The 19,151-nt window shown below is 41.4% G+C and overlaps 2 protein-coding genes across 9 annotated transcripts in view; one reads left to right on the top strand and one right to left on the bottom strand.

Moving 5' to 3' along the window:
- The window catches only part of ESF1 (ESF1 nucleolar pre-rRNA processing protein homolog), a 68,761-nt gene extending 65,914 nt beyond the window's left edge, over positions 1–2,847 (bottom strand). Inside the window, exons 1-2 of one of the 2 annotated variants that reach the window (XM_054723808.1) lie at positions 2,661–2,847; positions 643–1,318 (exon numbers count right to left, since the gene is read on the bottom strand). In XM_054723808.1, coding sequence (XP_054579783.1) covers positions 643–1,276 — 634 coding nt within the window. In that variant the 5' untranslated portion in view covers positions 1,277–1,318; positions 2,661–2,847. Of the gene's footprint in view, positions 1–642; positions 1,319–2,056; positions 2,126–2,660 lie in introns of those variants that run through there. The other variant, XM_028144810.2, reaches the window with a different exon arrangement.
- The window catches only part of NDUFAF5 (NADH:ubiquinone oxidoreductase complex assembly factor 5), a 38,398-nt gene continuing 22,021 nt past the window's right edge, over positions 2,775–19,151 (top strand). For 6 of the 7 annotated variants that reach the window (XR_008557622.1, XR_003617357.2, XR_008557621.1 and 3 more), the window contains exons 1-5: positions 2,775–3,076; positions 5,584–5,624; positions 12,385–12,448; positions 16,932–16,979; positions 18,287–18,390. Coding sequence is in view for 3 of the 7 variants with exons in the window: in XM_054723809.1 (XP_054579784.1) it covers positions 2,810–3,076; positions 5,584–5,624; positions 12,385–12,448; positions 16,932–16,979; positions 18,287–18,390 (524 nt within the window). In the remaining 4 variants the exon portion in view is untranslated. Of the gene's footprint in view, positions 3,077–5,583; positions 5,625–12,384; positions 12,449–16,931; positions 16,980–18,286; positions 18,391–19,151 lie in introns of those variants that run through there. The other variant, XM_054723810.1, reaches the window with a different exon arrangement.

The following is a 19,151-nucleotide window of genomic DNA, read 5'->3' as shown; positions in this document are numbered from 1 at the left end:
GGATCTGCAAAAGGGCAAGATAGGCTGAAATCAAGGCAAACTCCACACACTAAGCAACGCACTGTGCAGAAAAGCTATGTCTACTCATGTTAACAGAATCTGTTGCTTCACTTAAATATGTTGTCCCTCACCAAACTGTGAGTTCTGTGTGTTCAGAAGGGCATACCTTTTTCTAATTTTCACAGACATTATATAAGCTAACAGTATCCCTGAGAGGGGAACCATGTCTTACTCATGGTCTATCTGCTAAATACTAATCACTTACAGTAGTTGAATGAAGAAATGAATGAGTACCCAACTCCATTATCTTCTTCAGGCACAACTCTTATCATTTGATGAGAACATAATAACACTTTATCTGATTAGAGAATACAGCTCTAACTAGCGCTCACCACAAATCCAATTTATTGTTTAACCTCAGGACTCAATTTTTTATATCTCTTCTAGCCATTATAGTACTAAATCAAATATTAATAATGATTAGATGTTTTTCTTTCTTTCGTACCTTTATACTTTTAAATAAGCACTTGATAAACCCCATTATACTGTAAATATACTTATTGAATATGCTTACATTTAAAAAAGATTAGAATAAATATAAATAATGTAATACCAAAGAATCCTTAATTTATTCCAACAAACCTGACTGCATTTCTCTTCTTGTTTCAGAATACTTGATCTTGGGAGATTTCACAATTCCAGAAGTGCCCGAGTCTACCGTCCTTAGTCTTCCTTTGGGACACAAGTCTGTATTATGTTGAACATTACTTTTTTCCCCTTTTGTACTTTTTGGTATAAATTCTTCACTATCTTTCTTGGGACTTAGTTTTGAATCTACCTTCTGATATTTGCATGAGTTTTTCATTTTCTGAATTTTGTCAGAGTTATCCAAATCATTTTTATTTCCAGAATCCTTTTGGTTAATTTTCTTGGTTTCTTTCTTTTTCTCAACTAGATCTGATTCAATTTCATTTTTCTGGGGTTTTTTCTTCTTTATTTTCTTTTGGTTTAATGCTTTGTTATCTTCATCTGAGAGATCTGAATCAGAATCTGAAAGATCGTAAAAACGTTTCAAGTCCTCTGTAGTGCTGTGGGTGATGGGGCGTCCTCTTTTATCCACAGCATAATTCAACTTGAACTTTTTGTCATGAAACATTGCTCGAAATCTCTTATCAATTTTGACTTTTCGATCCTTTTCTGGCATTTCCCAAAATCTTGGGTCCTTTGTAACCCGCTTAAACCGCTGGTCACTCATTATCTCTTGTTTGGATGACATTTTTAAATGTCTGACTGGACAAATGCTTGAAGAAACCAAACACTGAAAAATAAAACAAATGTTACAATAATGAAGGTTTAGTAATATAATTAAATGAGATGTTTCAGGGAAAAAAAATTAAATCACAATATAATCTAAGTTAAATGCAAATAAAAGTAAAAAGTCTAATTTCATTTAGAAACTTATTCTGAGTCACATGCAGAAAACCAAAAACTATCAGAATATCCTCTTTCAATTACAGAGTACTTAAAAAAATAAATTTAGGGCAAATGCTTACCAACTAACTGTACTCACTTAGAATTTCTATATTTCTGTTTGTATAACGGTATGCATTACAAGTTAAAAGCTAATGTAATTAAGATTCCCAAGCTTCAACTGGTCTCATTTTTTCTTCACATTCTGGTCCCACTTACTCTGTCAGTCCTTACCTCATGTTATGTCAAACAGCCTTTAGTTCTACAAGGCTAGTCTCATAACAAAACAGACCAAAATCAAGTCAGGTTTAGCTCACAAAGCTCCCTGTTTAGATCCGACCATCCTTCAAGAACTAGACAGTCTCACTCTAGTTAATAAATATCATGTCTTTCTATGACTTCTTATTCTAGAAGTGACCAAGGCCCAAATGGGCTGATTCCGCTCCGCCCCCTAACATATTAGAATACGTGTGTTTGTAATTAGCACTGTTTCTTAAAAATAGTCACTAATGGTTTAGTATGTCTAGATTTGAAGTTTTGTAAAGACTCAAAAGTCATTGGTTATTAAGAGCAAAAAGTAACTAACCAAACAGGATATGGTGCTTTGTTCCAAAAAAGCAAAGCTTGATGATAAAGCTGTATTTTTTACCCTAAAAATTTTAAACAACATTTATAGGCCAAGAAAAGTCATAGGTTTCAATAACCCTCGTGCACACTTAAAAGTAGTATTAATAACAGCGTGCCAGGTAGTATTCTACGTATTTTAGATGTATTAAAGCATTTATCCCTTTGAACAGCCTTACGACGTAGGTACCATCTCATCCAACTACCAGAGGTAATGCATATACACGCTTAGAAGGAAAGCATTGGGCAAACCTCCGATATTCAGAGAGGAGAAGGCGGCCTGACCTCACCTCCGACGGACCCTCATCTCTGTGGTCCACCCTCCCCTGATACCCTCCCTCTAACGCGGGGAACACCAGGGTGGCCCGGAACCAGGGTCTCCTTCCCAGCTCCCAAACCTCAGGATGCTGCTACTGGACTGAGGTCCCTCAACAGGACCTGAGAAGGACCAAGGAAGTCTGAAAAATGAGGCTGGAAAGCAAGGAAGAAGGGAGCATCCCTCACGATTCCTGCCACAGACTAGTCCTGTCCCCTCCACCGTCCAGGTAAAACCCTACCCGACTCACCTCCTAGGAGCCTTCTCTGAGCCTCACGTGGGACCGCACCCACAATCCTCTGCGTGACGCTCCGCCGTAATGGCAGGCGACCTGGGCCAAACTACCTCCGTTTTCCCTCGCGAAGCGCTCTGGAGGAGTCGCCGAAGCTGCGGCGGCGCATGCGCGCGCGGCAGGCGCGCCAGCAAATGGCACCATTCAGGGAGATGCTGCCGCTGACCCGGTTCTGGCTCCGGTGGCGGCGACCTTCGGTGGCGGGGGTCCCGGGGAATAACCTTGGTGTCCGAAAGGTCGCCTCTGGCGTCTCTGCCCCGAGCAGTGCCTCGCCTAGAGCCCTAAATATCTTCGATCGGGATTTGAAGAGGAAACAGAAGAACTGGGCGGCCCGGCAGCCCGAGCCTATGAAGTTTGAGTACCTGAAGGAGGAGGTGAGTCTGCGGGGCGGGGCAGGGGTGGGCAGCGCCGAGCCTTGGCTTAGGTCCGGAGCTCTGGCCGGGTCCCGGCTGACCGCGTCTCGCCGCGTGACCTTGAGCAGCGAGCGCCCTGCCTTTCCGGGGCTCTATTCTAATCGCGGAAGGGCTGGGCTCAGATATTTGTAAGGTGCACATTCATTCATTCATCAGATATTTGTAAGGTGCACATTCATTCATTCATTCATTCATTCATTCATATTGCTTGAATTATAGATATGTCCAGGGCAAAGTAGACCGCTGCCCTCAGTAGATTTCATTCTTGTGCGAGAGGAGACAGACAGTGAACAAAACATTGATGTCAGCCAAGAAGTAAGGTGAGATAATAAAGTGAAGTGGTATAGTGACTGCGATGGTCAGGGAAGGCCATCGACAAGGCAGACGATCTGATGAAGCACCCTGAGCCTAGCTGGTTTGGCTCAATGGATAGAGCGTTGGCTTGCGGACAGAAGGGTCCCAGGTTCCATTTCGGTCAAGGGCACATGCCCGGATTGCGGGCTCGGTCCGGTCCCCAGTAGGGGGCGTGCAGGAGGCAGCCAATCAATGATTCTCATCATTGATGTTTCTATCTCTCTACCCCCCCCCCCCCCCGCTTCTTCTCTGAAATCAATAAAAATATTTTTTAAAAAAAAGAAAACTAAAACTCTTAAATAATAGTAATAATCCTCCCTGAGATCTGAGGAGGAAGGCCTTGCAGGCAAAGGGAAAGACAAATGCAGAGCCCCTGCCGCTGAAAGGACCTTGTTGAGGCCTCTAGTGAGAGTGTGGGAGAGGAGGGCAGGTTATAAGAGCCAAAAGGGGTAAGCACTTTGGGTTTTCTTCTCTGTCTCAGCTCCCCATTTAATATGGTAATCTCTGGCCACATGTGGCTACTGAGCACTTCAAATATGGCTAGTCCATAAAAATGCACTGGATTTCAGTGACTTATGGAAAACGATGTAAAATATTTCACTAATGACTTTTTATATTGATTCTATGTTGAAATTATATTTTTGATATATTGGGTTAAATAAATATAAGTCAATTTCTCCTGTTTCTTTTCATGTAAAGTGGCTACTAGGAAAATTTAAACTACACCTGTGGCTCTTACTGTTTTTCTATTGGCCAACACTGCTGTAGAGGAATGTGAGGCAGTTGGATTTTAGCAGTGGAGTGGTAGGATCTGACTTTTGTTTTGGGAAGATCAAATTAAAATACATTAAGATCTCTCGTTTTTCTGTGCTGGTTTGAGAGACCTCCTCTTCTCAGCCCAGGTAGACTAGAGACTGAGGGTTTTCTACTCTCTGAATAGACAGTACAAAGCTGAAGCCTATGTAGTTGTTTCTTTAGGGGTCGAGCAAAATAGAAGTCAAGTAACAAACACAGAGCTCCTACTTTGGTCAGAGCTCTGTGCAAGCCCTGGCCTGATCTGATAATTGATTATCTTGTCAGAGTTCATGATGACATGTACTTAGAAGATCGACATTCCTAGCCAGTCTTCTCCATGAAAAGCTCCTGGATTACAATTAGACTGAGGCCTGGCCAATGTACAGGACTAGAATAAATGAAACAAAGTATATGATAATTCTTTTTATAATAAATACAAGGTATTCATATTGAGCATAATGTCCAAAGTGGACTCTGGCAAAAGACTTCTGCTGTACCTCCTCCCTTCTCCACTCCTACCCCCCAAACAGATACACATAAGTTCTAAACTTTCAGGTCCTACTAGAAACTCTGGGGTGTTTATGAGGGAATGAGTAGAATGTGGGGAATACTAGGCTGCTGCATTCATTCCTGCCAGATGGAGCTAGCCCAGCAAAAGGAGGCACCTTTTTTATGACCTCTTTTAAATTAGGGTGGGGTTGGGGAAGGAGTGGGAATTGCAGTTTCTTCAGAATTGGCTGACTTTTGCTAATTGGCAAATATTGCACAGGGAAGTTGTTTACTCATTTAGGAGTTCTACAGAATTTGTTAGTAGTCATCAAATGATAGAGTTTTTAATTGAGTGATTAAGTTTACATATTGATCTGAATACACCCCAGCTAATTAAATACTTTTTCACTTTTATATACAATATGCTAATATCAGTGGGTAATTAATGTTTCTATTATGTTCCTGTTGATTTTCATTCTTGCGCTCTTATAGCATATGAAATATAAAGGCTGTATACATTTATATGGCACACATACACACACACACAGAATATAGAATATGTAGAATATGTTTAGTCTTGATTTTCTTTAACTTGAATTCTGAAGTAATTTGCCTCAATTTGTTTCCTGGGATATTTTTATTTCTTATGTTCCTATTTAGAATTTGAAAAGAAAGTTGCTATGGTCACATTGAAATGAGGATAAGGTACTTACAAACATGTTGAAATATAAATAACCTATGGATTGTTAAATACTAGAAAAAGAGTGTTACTTCTCTGTTAAACCTACTCATCTTAACTTGTATACATCATTGTCTCTTCAATCCTTCAGGTTGGAAGTCGGATTGCGGACCGTGTATATGACATAGCCAGGTAGGTGATGATGAATAACAAAATACAATCAACTTTGACTGGAGACTTGAGAGATTAAATGATGAGGGTTTGATATCTGGAATGACAGAATCTGGACAAATTTATTACTAGGATTAGTGATTTTAATCCCTCTCTAAGTCTCTTCTTTTTCATGTGTGGAAGAGCAAGTGTTCTTCATTGTTGCTTAAAGAAAGAATGAATGGGAAGCAAAAGGTTTAGCTTCCCTCTGAGCCTGAATGACTGATCCACTTGATTTAGCCGAAAGCCAGTAATGGAAAAATAGCTCCAAAAATGGAGATAAAGAATTGACTGTAGCCAGCTGGTGTAGCTCAGTGGTTGAGCCTCGACCTATGAACTAGGAGATCATGGTTCGATTCCCAATCAGGGCACATGCCTGGGTTGCGGGCTCCATCTCCAGTAGGGGGCGGTGCAGGGGGCAGCTGATCAATGATTCTTATCATTGACTAGAGGCCCAGTGCAGGGGGGGCGGGGGACAGGGGCATGTCCCTCAGCCCAGCCTGCACCCTCTCCAATCTGGGACCCCTCAGGGGATGTCTGACTGCTGGTTTAAGCCTGATCCCTATGGCAGTCGGACATTCCTCTCGCAATCTGGGACTGCTGGCTCTTAACCACTCGCCTGCCTGCCTGCCTGATCTCCCCGAACTGCTCTCCCCTGCTGGCCTGATTGTCCCCTAACTGCTTGCTTCCCCACGCTGGCCTGATCTCGCCCCTAACTGCTTGCTCCCCCACACTGGCCTGATCTCACCCCTAACTGCTTGCTCCCCTGCTGGCCTGATCGCCCCTAACAGCCTCTGCCTCGGCCCTGCCACTGTGGCTTTGTCCGGAAGGAAGTTGGACGTCTGGAAGATACCTGGTCAACCTGGTCTAATTAGCATATTACCCTTTTATTAGTATAGATGTTTCTATCTCTCTCACTTCCTCTCTCTGAAATCAATAAAATATATATATATATATTTTAAAAGAATTGACTGCATCTGAATTTTTAATATTTACTAAACCTAGCTTTAAAAGTTTAACTAAAAATAGCAACAGAATCCTTTATCATCTAAGCAAAGGAGAGTCTACCTAGATTTGTTTCCCAATCAGGATAGAAGAGACTTTGGCCATTTTATCTTAAGTATTCTTAATGGCAATAACTGTCCTATGATAATTATATAGAGGCAGATTTGAGAAAAGAACATTTTCTTTAAGTAATTATTAAAATCTCAATGGATATTGCTCTATATTACACATAGTAAAAACTTTACAGATTTGAATTTATAACTACACTAGAGGCCCGGTTTATGAATTTGTACACCAGTGGGGTCCCTTGGCCTGGCCTGTGGGATCAGGCTGAAATCATCTCTCCGACATCCCCTGAGGAGTCCCAGATTGTGAGAGGGCACAGGCCAGGCCAAGGGACCCCACCGGTACACAGTGGGGGCCGGGGAGGGACACAGGAGGTTGGCCAGCCGGGGAGGGACCGCAGGAGGGCTCCAGGGCGTGTCTGGCCTATCTCGCTCAGTCCTGATCAGCTGGACCCCAGCAGCAAGCTAACCTACCAGTCAAAGTGTCTGCCCCCTGGTGGTCAGTGCACATCATAGCTACTGGTTGACCAGTCGACTGCCCCTGGTGGTCAGTGCACATCATAGTGAGCGGTTCAGCGGCCTTAGCATATCATTAGCATGTTACACTTTGATTGGTTGAACGGATGGCCAGACACTTAGCATATTAGGATTTTATTATATAGGATGGTGGGAACCACAGTTAAACCACAGCTTTGCGTAGAATTACTCTGATGTTAGTACATCACTTTTTGTGCTTTTTTGTTTGTTTAAAAAACATTAAATTAGACCAATATAGGATGAATTTATTACATTTGTCTATAAAAAAGGGAATTGTGTAAAATCACAAACTCTTTCTATTATATTTTAGCTATATCCTTGCTACTTAATAGTGTTGGGATGATTTAATTTCATGAGGTTAAAAACAAGCTTCAGCCCTAACCGGTTTGGCTCAGTGGATAGAGCATCGGCCTGCAGACTCAAGGGTCCCAGGTTCGATTCCGGTCAAGGACATGTACCTTGGTTGCGGGCACATCCCCAGTAGGGGGTGTGCAGGAGGCAGCTGATTGATGTTTCTCTCTCATCGATGTTTCTAACTCTCTCTCCCTCTCCCGTCCTCTCTGTAAAATATCAATAAAATATATATTTTTAAAAAAAGCTTCATTGTTACAAATAATTGCCCCATATTTCATCTGTTTCATTAGTTCCATTATTTTAAAGATCTAAAAACTATCTAATTCTCTATACTGTTGTCATCTTATTTGCCTGAACTTTAGGTCATTTGTGATTTAATAAATTAAACAAATTTTCCAAATCTGTGAATTTAATAATTTTTTTAAGTCATACTATTGAATGAAGCACAGTTTGTGGAAAGAACTATGATTATGGCTAAAAGCATGTCTTAAACTAATAGTAACTCTTTGGAATTAAATTATCCTATCTAATAAAGAGGGAATATGCTAATTGACCCTCACACCATCGCAAAGATGTCAGTGCCCATAGCCAATAAGGAGAGAATATGCTAATTGACTGCCCTGCCCTCAAAGATGGTGGTGCCCACAGCCAATAAGGAGGGAATATTCTAATTGACTGCCCCCCCCAAAGATGGCAGCACCCAGTCCCTTCAGCCCCCCAACCGCCCAGGGCCAGCCTGAGGCGCAGGCAAGCCTTGGATGGTGGCTGCCCAGCCGACACTCGAGGCGCAAGCAATCCTCCGATGGTGGCTGGCCGAGGCTCAGGTAACCAGGGCCGGCCGAGGCTTGCACTGCTGGCAGTGGCAGCAGCAGAGGTGTGATGGGGCATCGCCTTCCCCTGATCGCCAAGTTGCCTCCTGCCCCTGAGGGCTCCCGGACTGTGAGAGGGGAGCAGGCCAGGCTGAGGGACCCCCCCCCTCCAGTGCATGAATTTTCATGCACCGGGCCTCTAGTCTATGTATATAAAAGGCTAGGTGTCCGTTTGACCAGTAGCTATGATGTGCACTGACCACCAGGGGGCAGACACTCAATGCAGGAGCTGCCATGACATGCACTGGCCATCCTATATAATAAAAGGCTAATATGCAAATTGTCCCCATGGGCGGGAGCTGGCTGACTGGCAGTTAGACGTGTGCTGACCACCAGGGGGTGGCGCGGAACAAAGGAAGGCCCTGGCTGGCAGCTGGCAGCTGGGGAAGAGAGGCCCCAGCCAGCAGCTGCTAGGGACCCTACCCATGCATGAACTTTGTGCACTGGGCCTCTAGTTTAAAAATAAACAGCACTGCAGACCTGGCGCCGACAAATCAACACTCAGCTTTCCCCAGGTGGGACACAGGCTCCGCCACCACCCTGGAGCGACACCCCACCAAATCACAGTCAATGCTGCCAAGACCCCATGGTGCAAAATGCGGCCCACAGCTCAGCCCAGCCTGGAAACAGTGGCTATGGGTGCCAGGTAATGACATCACATAGCAACACCCAACTTCCTCTCCCTAGTGACTAGCCTCCTTGGAGTTTCTTTAGCCCAGGAACCCGACTTGCTTTATAGCCAGGTGCAAACATTTTACAGTTTAACCAAATGTTTGTGAAGCAGTTTCCCATGCCTCATCTTGATCCTCACAGAAGTCCTGGAGTAGGTAGATAGGAGACTCAGTAGAATCCTATTTTCTTTTCATTAGCAAGATGCGAATAACGATATTAAAATATTTCTTCTAATTAATTTCCTTTCAATGTGTACAAATCTGTGCACCAGGACACTAGTTTAAAATACCAATCTAAATATCCTTATACTAATGTTCTGGTATTAGAAAGAGTAATTTATATTGTCAGCAATAATAAATTGATGATGATTTTTAAAAACTAACCCACTGATTATTATTTTTTAAAATTTATCTTTATTGTTGAAAGTATTACAGATATCTTTTCACCCCTCCCCCACCCCATTGACCTCTGTCCTCTCCACTCTCTTCCTCTCCCCAGGCCTTCACCCCACTATTGTCTGTGTCCATGAACCCCACAGATTATTACTAGTAAAGCTCTTATTTGCATTATTTGAGGCTCACTTAATACTGTTTTAATCATAACTCATAATTTCTGCTGAGCATTGTACTGGCCTAAATACTTCACATGCACTGTTTACTAAAAGTTGTAAACCAACTCTGAGGGAGATAATAACTTTTCCATTTTATGTTTGGGTAAACTGAGATACAGCAAGATCAAATCACTTGTTTCTAGTCACAGAGACAGTAAATTGCAGGCCCAGAATTCTAACTCATGTCTTTCTGGTTTCAAAGCCTGTGTACTTCTCAGTGCCACACTACCTGTGTTCCTAATCAAGATAGGGTTCTCTTTCACCAGTGATTGTCCAGTTGTGTACTGGTGTTCTATATTTTTGACATATGTTTCAACAGAACTTGAAAAGGGACTCTTTTGGTTCCAATAGGAAAAATGTTATTAATGAGTAAAATTTTAAGTTTTCTTGTCACAAATTTTTCATAAGCCTATGTCCTACAATTAGATGTGTCCTGATTTAGTATGACATGGTATATTTAGAGAAGACAGCATAGTGCAGGGGATAATGGTTCTGGTTAAGGTTTCAAACTGACTGAATTCAAGTTTTGACTGCTGCTTTTTAGTTGGATGACCTTGGGTTAACTCAGTGGTCGGCAAACCGTGGCTTACGAGCCACATGCGGCTCTTTGGCCCCTTGAGTGTGGCTCTTCCACAAAATACCATGGCCTGGGCGAGTCTATTTTGAAGAAGTGGCGTTAGAAGAAGTTTAATTTTAAAAAATTTGGCTCTCAAAAGAAATGTCAATCGTTGTACTGTTGATATTTGGCTCTGTTGACTAATGAGTTTGCTGACCACTGGGTTAACTGAACTCTGAACACTTAGCATACTTCTGAACCTGGTAAGACTGCAATAAAAGTGAGCTATTATTTAGTTGGTGTTTTTGTTTTTAGTTTAACATATGATATTTCATGGTATTTCATATGGTGATATCTAAGTCATGAGAAGTAGAAATAATTAGTATGTTCCTAATAGGTATGTGGAATATTTTTGTTGTTTTTTAAAAATATATATATATTTTTATTGATTTCAGAGAGAAAGGGAAAGGGAGAGAGAGATAGAAACATCCTATATAATAAAAGCCTAATATGCTAAGTGTCAGGTCGACTGGTCGGCCGTTCAACCAATCAAAACGTAATATGCTAATGATATGCTAAGGCTGCTCAACCGCTCTCTATGACATGCAATGACCACCAGGGGGCAGACAGTCGACCAGTTGACCAGTCACTATGACATGCACTGACACAAGGGGGCAGACGCTCCGACCACTAGGTTAGCTTGCTGCTGGGGTCTGACCAATTGGGACTAAGTGAGACAGGCTGGACATGCCCTGGAGCCCTCCCGTGGCCCCTCCCCAGCTGGCCAAACTTCTGTGTCCCTCCCTGGCCTTGATTGTGCACTGGTGGGGTCCCTTGGCCTGGCCTTCACCCTCTTGCAATCCAGGACCCCTTGGGGGATGTTAGAGAGCCAGTTTCAGCCCGACAGCAGAATGACCGGTCACTATGATGCTCACTGACCACCAGGAAGCAGACACTCAATGCAGGAATTGCCCTCTGGTGGTCAGTGCATTCCCACAGGGCAGTGGTTCTCAACCTTTTTAATGCTGCGACCTTTTAATACAGTTCCTCATGTTGTGGTTACCCCCAACCATAAAATTATTTTCGTTGCTACTTCATAACTGTAATTTTGCTACTGTTAATTAATCGTAATGTAAATATCTGTGTTTTCCGATGGTCGCAACCCACAGGTTGAAAACCACTAGCAGGGTCACCTAAGACCATCGGAAAACACAGATATTTACATTACCATTCATAACAGTAGCAAAATTTCAGTTATGAAGTAGCAACGAAAATAATTTTATGGTTGGGGGGTCACCACAACATGAGGAACTGTATTAAAGGGTTGCGACATTAAAAAGGTTGAGAACCACTGCCACAGGGGGAGTACCGCTCAGCCAGAAGCCAGGCTCATGGCTGGTGAGCACAGTGGCGGTGGTGGAAGCCTCTCCAGCCTCCACGGCAGCGCTAAGGATGTTTGACTGCTGGCTTAGGCCCGTGCCCTGACAGTCGGACATCCCCTGAGGGCTCCCGAACTGTGAGAGGGCACAGGCCAGGTGACGGATCCCCCACTGAGTGCACGAATTTCGTGCACCAGGCCTCTAGTTAATGATAAGAGAGAATCATTGATCGGCTGCCTGCTGTGCAGCCCATACTGGGGATCGAGCCCATGACTTGGGAATCGAACTGTGACTTCCTGTCCTGGTTCATAGGTCGATGTTTAACCACTGAGCAACACCAGCTGGGCTCATGTTAATCTACATTAACTTCTTTTTACTCTTTATCTGCATATATTATCAAATTAAAATACACTCACTAAATCTATTCTTTGAATCCATGTCATGGAGCAACCATATGGAAAGCCGGTTGACTGTGAGATCCTATGAATGGCTGGACCAGATAGACTTTCTCTGTCTGGTATGTTTTCTGGTACTTATAGCTTGCAAGGCAGAAAAGAGAGATGATAAAACTTTTTGAAAGTTACACTCACTTACAAATTAGTTCTTAGTGAATTATAAGCAAAATTAGATCTTAATAATTATTTAATGGACTATATTATTACAGACAAAACATAACTTCTGTGTCTGTTTTTTAGAGATTTTCCCCTTGCTTTGGATGTCGGTTGTGGAAGAGGTTACATAGCACAAAATTTGAATAAGGTATATTTATTATTTAATTTACTTTGAGGAATAAAGTTGGCTGGTTTTAAGGAAAGAATTTCTTAATCAGTTATATTTGGATTATATCAGAATTGCTAATTTTTTAAAGTGGTTGAACTAATGGTTGTGTTGTGTCCCCTCTTAAGTATTTTTCCTTAAAATTGTTTTTTTTTTTTACTTTGAATCTATTTTATACAGTGTTCCTAATGATAGCTTTTTAAATGTATATAAGATATGTTGCTCTTTATTTCTACTTTGTGCAAATGTTTTTAATAATTCACAATAAAATCTGATTGACATTCATTTAAAGAATGTGATTAAGCTAATATTTTACCTAGGAAAAATATTAATTTTAGTGTGATAAGTATCCTTTATTAATGTTTATACCATTTTATTTTGCATTTTCTAATTCAACCATAAAGACATTTATTTATTGGTTTAATCCCTATATAAAAGCCACCGATGGATACAGATTAAAGTAGGATTTTTATATAAAATCTACTTACAGTAGAAAAAAAACATACACTTGGGTCAGGACACAGGTAGAGATATGTGTGAGGCTCCACTGTTGTTGATAGTAGTAAATGCCACAGAAATGGTACAGTTATTAAACTGCATCAGGAGTTAAGGGAAAGAAAAAATCAGTAAGGTTCATGTGGTCAGAGACCTCTAAAAGGGTACAGAATCTGATCTGGGAATTAAAAGAAACTGAACTAGTGTTCATAGGCATTGGAAGTAAAGGCATAGATGGAGGAAAGGCACAGAGGTAGAATACTATAGGGTGTGATGTAGTGATGTTTAAGGAAGATTAATTTTAGGATGGTATGCAAGAAGGATTGAAGAAGGAAATGATAAGAAATAGACCAGTTAGAGGGCTGTGTTAAAGGCAGTGCAGACAGGAGAGTTAAAGACCTGCCACCTGTATGGAGGCTGCAAGATATGAAGGAAGGGGTGTATTAGAGAGACCTAGTAGAATCCACAAAACTTGATGACTGATTAGATATGGTGGGCATGCCAAATCAATTCTTCTAGTTGCTCAGGTTAAAAGACTTATTCATTGATTCCTCTTTTTAAAATATTGTTTAAAAATCTTTATTGTTGAAAGTATTACATATGCCTCCCATTCCCCCACTTTGACCTCTTCTATCCCTGGTGTTCATCAGTGCAGGTGGTCCTGATATGGGTAACTTACACCCAATGGTGTGTTGGAGTTAGCTCACACTTGCTCATGAGAGCTGATTGTTAGCATCTCTTCCCAACTCCGTGTTCAGTGACATCGTATTGATAGTTTGAAATCAGCCATTGTGGGAGTATTTGCACCATGGAAGTTGGCAAATGCTACCAAGCAGTCCCCAACCAACAGCCAGTTATTAAATATTTACCAGCACTCCACTGCTTCCACCCCAAGTCTACATGCTGTTCCAACTCTGGGGACTTCTACCCTGACTCCAAGTCTCTTAGTTTACATTTTTGAGTGAAAGACAGGGGTAGATAGTCTGGTTGGCCTAATTTTCACCCCTGGCATTAGTGTACTGGAGCCTATTGTGTAACATCTCTTCCCAATTCCACATTTAGCTCCATCATGTTGGTAGCATTAAATCCTCTATTGGAGTAGTTACACCATGGAAATTGACAAACTCAGGGCTCCATTTTTGGAGAGCTTAGAGTTAAACATTCACCTGCATACCAGTTGTCCTCAGGTGGCCAGGTAACTGTAGGCTGACCTTTCCAAGTTGTGGGAAGGGAAGTTTTTTATTTTTTTAATTTTTTTTCTAGGGAAGTTCTTTAAGAAATGGATGCGGGTGAAGTGGGAAGGATTGACATAACTAGCAGAGGAGGGGAACAAGAGTAGAAAGCAGTGATGTTTCTAGGAGACCATTAACAGGTAAAGTGAAGTAGGACTGAGAGCAGACAGACTGTAGTTGGTGCTTAGGTTGTTAGTGAAATAGTCTTCATAGAGCAGTGAAAGTGGAAATTGAGGAGAAAGACATTAGTAAGAAGTGGGATTGTGGATTACAAACAAAACAACTTGAAGGTGGTTAAAGGAGATTTTTCAAGATTGGGAGGCATCTGCTGTTTCAAGAAGATAGAGATTGAAGATTGGTAGAGATAGTGATGGAGGGAGCTGGATCCAAGAGAAAAGAGAACATGAAGGTGTTAATTGGAAAGAAATATGGTATCCTTTCCTCTTTGAAGGAAGGGAGGATAAGTGAAACAGGGAAAAGAAAGCCACTTACTCCCTTCCTCCTTCCCCCTCAGTATCTGTGTTTAAGTCTTTCTTTACTCTGTGTAAGCTCTGAATGAACAACTAAAAGGCTGGAAAACCAATGCAAGCCTTTTGTGGCACAAGAGTGGGGACTAGCTCAGGGCATACTATGCTTTGGAAAAGTCAATACATATGCCTAACCCAGTGGAGTAAATTAAAGATGTTGATTATTTACACCTGTGTTCTTTATTTAATTAAATATAGTTAAATATATTAAGTATAAGGTTGGGTACTTATATTTAACCCTACCAGACCTGAGGCCCTGAACCTAACTGTCCCCTATACCTGGGCTTCTGAGCATTAAAGAGAAAAAATCAACATGATATAGAAAAACGTTAGTTATATGCAAACAAGTGGTTAGAATAAGATGGAACTTGGAGACATTGTAGAAAATAGGTCTACCTTTCATCTAGCGCCAATATTCCACCTTTGTGTGCCAATCCACCCAGCAGGATGAGCCTTGTTTCACACAGAGGTACTTCTTGCAAAGTGAGCACCAGATGTTGCTCTTCACCTTCTTGCATGGATTGTCTTTGTAAGACACTCCAGGATTTTGCTTGTTGTACCTGGAGTGCTTTTCCATGCACACAACACAGATATGATTAGACGATGTCCCAGGGGAATCTCTGGAAAATGATTGCCTGGGGTCATCCGTTGAGGGCAGGGTTCCTTTTGTGGGTGGTGGTGGGCTAATGTCCTGTATCCACCAATAAGTTGCCGGCACAGTTTCTGAATATATCTGGTGAAATAAACTGGCTTTTTTGAAGCAGCTTGCTGCTTTGAAGCATACAAGATATAAGAATTATAACTGGCCCACATAAAAAATTTTATGAAAAGCCGCCGGGGCCAGCGGTAATGACTACGAGACCGGTGAAGGCGGGTCATCTGGTCATTTTTGTCACAGCCACCCATATATTTATTATAGTCCTTCACCAGCTGTGGCATCTGTATTTCTTGCACACTGCCATCTTTATTTCTCTGTTTATTACTACATTTTGGGCTGGATCGTGGTAGTTCGAAATAAATGTGATGGGCTTTCTAACCTGCCAAACTAAACATGTTACACTTTCTTGACATAGATTCATTGTGAATTTTCAGAATTTTTTCATGTCAAACCACACAAAGTCAATTCAAACACATGGGGGCAGACATTTGCAATGCCTAACCATGAGGTTTGACCATGAGTGGTTGGTTATTTTTAGTTTGTGACGCATTTTTTTCACGTACTAGGCAAAGTACCGAAAATTAGGTACAGCGGTATAGCGGCAGATTCGGAAATTACCAAAAAATTGGTACAGTGGTCTGGTAGGGTTAAACTAGAGGCCCAGTGCATGAAATTTCTTGCATGGGGGGGGCGTGTCCCTCAGCCCAGCCTGCACCCTCTTGCAATCTGGGACCCCTCGGGGGATGTCCGACTGCCGGTTTAGGCCTGATCATGCAGGATCAGGCCTAAACCGGCAGTCGGACATTCCTCTCGCAATCTGGCACTGCTGGTTCTTAACCACTCGCCTGCCTGCCTGCCTGTTCACCCCTAACCCCTCTGCCTGCCTGCCTGCCTGATCTCCCATAACCCTTCTGCCTGCCTGCCTGATAACCCCTAACTGCTTGCCTGCCTGCCTGATCGCCCCTAACTACTCTACCTGCCTGCCTAATGCCCCTAACTGCTTGCCTGATTGCCTCTAACCGCCTCTGCCTGCCAGCCTGATCGCCCCTAACCACTCTGCCTGCCTGCCTAATGCCCCTAACTGCTCGCCTGCCTGCCTGCCTGATCACCCCTAACTGCTCGCCTGCCTGCCTGATCACCCCTAACCACTTGCCTGCCTGCCTGATCGCCCCTATCCACTCTCCCGCCTGCCTGATCACCCCTAACCGCTTGCCTGCCTGCCTGATCGCCCCTATCCACTCTCCCGCCTGCCTGCTTGCCCCTACCACCTCTGCCTTGGCCCCTGCCACTGCAGCTTCATCCGGAATGACGTCCGGAAGGTCATTCGGCTGTTTGGTCTCATTAGCATATTACGCTTTTATTATTATAGATCTTTGTAACTTAATATGTGTTATTAAGGTATTTGTACCATAATGCTTTTATGCAGAAAAATACCCTTACAAAGCTGAAAATTAATCTGTAACTATCACATTCTCCTTTAGAAATTTCAACATTTGTTTTATTGTTACTGGATTTTTGTTTGTTTTTGTAACATTGTAATTATTTTATTGCAGGAAACTGTTGGAAAATTTTTCCAAGCGGACATAGCAGAAAATGCTTTGGTAAGTAGCTTTTTAATACACTATTGGTTTTTGGTCTCTTGGTTTGATTTTTAGTTTTTTGTTTCTTTATTTTTATTTCCTTTGAGATGAAAATAACTATTTTTTTCTGATTATAAATAATAACACAAAAAAGAACTAAATAATACAGGACCTATAAAGGCAAAAAGGAAAAAAATCACCCTAGTTCCATCACTCAGAGACATCTGCCGGTGACATTTGGTCTCCACCTTTGTAGATGTTTAACTGTCCCCAATATACGGTTTTATACAAACAGTTATGCTAACATGCTATGTTTTCAAAGACTATCATTCTTTTATATCAGTGAATGACATACACACACTGTCTTTTAAATTGGATATATAGTATTCCAATATATGAATATTTCATGGTTTATTTAGCTAAGTTTGTATTGTATAGTACAGTTATATTTCTAGTTTCTTAATAACCAACACTGTGATGAACATAATCATATAAAGCAACCTTGTGTGTTTTATTTATTTCTCACTGGCAATAAATTCCTAGTAATAGAATTTATGGATTCCAGATAGACCTTAGGAAGATTGAATAACCATATTAAATGACAGTACTCCTTTTTCCTCCTTTTTGGCAACATTGGTCCAATTGTTTTGTCTTTGTCAATCTGATAGACAAAGACATTATTTGCATTTCTTTGATGACTAATACAACCAAATCACTGTTGATGTCTTTTGGCTACTAGTATTTTTTAATTTGTGAATTTTATAATTTTGTGTTGTGTCTATACCTTCCCTTTATCTACTTTACCCTTGACATGTTTTTATTCTAAGTGGTTTTTATTCTCGCTTATTTTTTAGGGATATTAATCTTTCATTATATATTTCAAAAATATTTTCCCAAGTGTGTTGTTTACACTATTTATTGCTTTTTAGAAGTTTTTGATTAGTTTATCATCAAATATATCAATCTTTTCCTTTATAGTTTCTGCCTTTTGAGTCGTGTTTGCTTATGCATTTTCATCAAAGAAAATATTCACCAATATTTAGTACTTCAGTTATTCCACTTAAACTTTTAGCTTTCTGAGATTTGTTTCGGTGTGAGATAAGTATCCTATTTATGTTTTGCCAACCAGCTAACCAGTTTTTTGACTGGTCTTAAGTGTAATTTAAGAAATATTTTTTGAGTGCCTTCTTTGTGGCTTCCTTGTTTTCCCCCAGAAAGGCTAGAAACTGCCAAGAAATATAACATGTCTTAGGTTTAAGAAACAGTGATTGTGTTAATAATTGAGATTTTATAAATGTGTTTTTGAACTTCTATTTTTTAACCATTAGAAAAATACCTTAGAAACGGAAATTCCTACTGTCACTGTTTTAGCTGATGAAGAATTCCTTCCTTTCAGAGAAAATACATTTAACCTGGTGGTTAGCAGTTTAAGGTTGGTAATCCACTTGTACTTTTAAAAAATAGATGTTATAAATAAAATAGATAAGGGAGTAAATTCTTAAAATCACAAACCTGGTTTTCTTTGTTTATAAACTGTATGATTTCTCTGGTAAAGGATTGTGGATATTGGCTCCCTAGTGGAGATAATAGGATATAGTACCTCAACTTTCATAAACTCACTAGAGGCCCGGTGCATGGATTTGTGCACAGGTGGAGTACCTCTGCCTGGCCTGTGAGGATTGGGCCCAAAGTGGTTCTTGGGTGACGCACCCCAGAATCGGGCTCCCTCCTCTCTGGTTCCAGGTGCATCACCCGAGAACTGCAGCTGCCAAGTCACCGCAGCTTGGCAGCTCCTGCATTGAGCATCTGCCCCCTGGTGATCATTGCGTGTCATAGCTACTGGTCGAACAGTCAGACAGTCACTTAGGCTTTTATATATATAGATTCTGGTAAATAAGGAAAAGCTAGCATTTCCTTCTACTTTAATTCTTTTTTCTACATAGAAATATAGTCCTCAGGATTACTTTTTCCCCTTTGTTCTTTCTACCATGTCCTTCCACACTTATTACACAAACATATATTATAAATATTTATCAAATCTATATATATAAAAGGCTAATATGCATAGTGTCCCCTTGGGAGTTCGATCTGGAGACTGAGAGTTCGATCACTTGCTATGACATGCGCTGACCACCAGAGGGCGGTGCAGAATGAAGGAAAGCCATGGCCGGCAGCCAGAAGGCCCCAAATGGC

Source organism: Eptesicus fuscus, chromosome 12 (assembly GCF_027574615.1).
Source record: "Eptesicus fuscus isolate TK198812 chromosome 12, DD_ASM_mEF_20220401, whole genome shotgun sequence".
In the NCBI taxonomy this organism is placed as follows: domain Eukaryota; kingdom Metazoa; phylum Chordata; class Mammalia; order Chiroptera; family Vespertilionidae; genus Eptesicus; species Eptesicus fuscus.
This window is presented reverse-complemented; position numbering and strand designations above follow the sequence as displayed.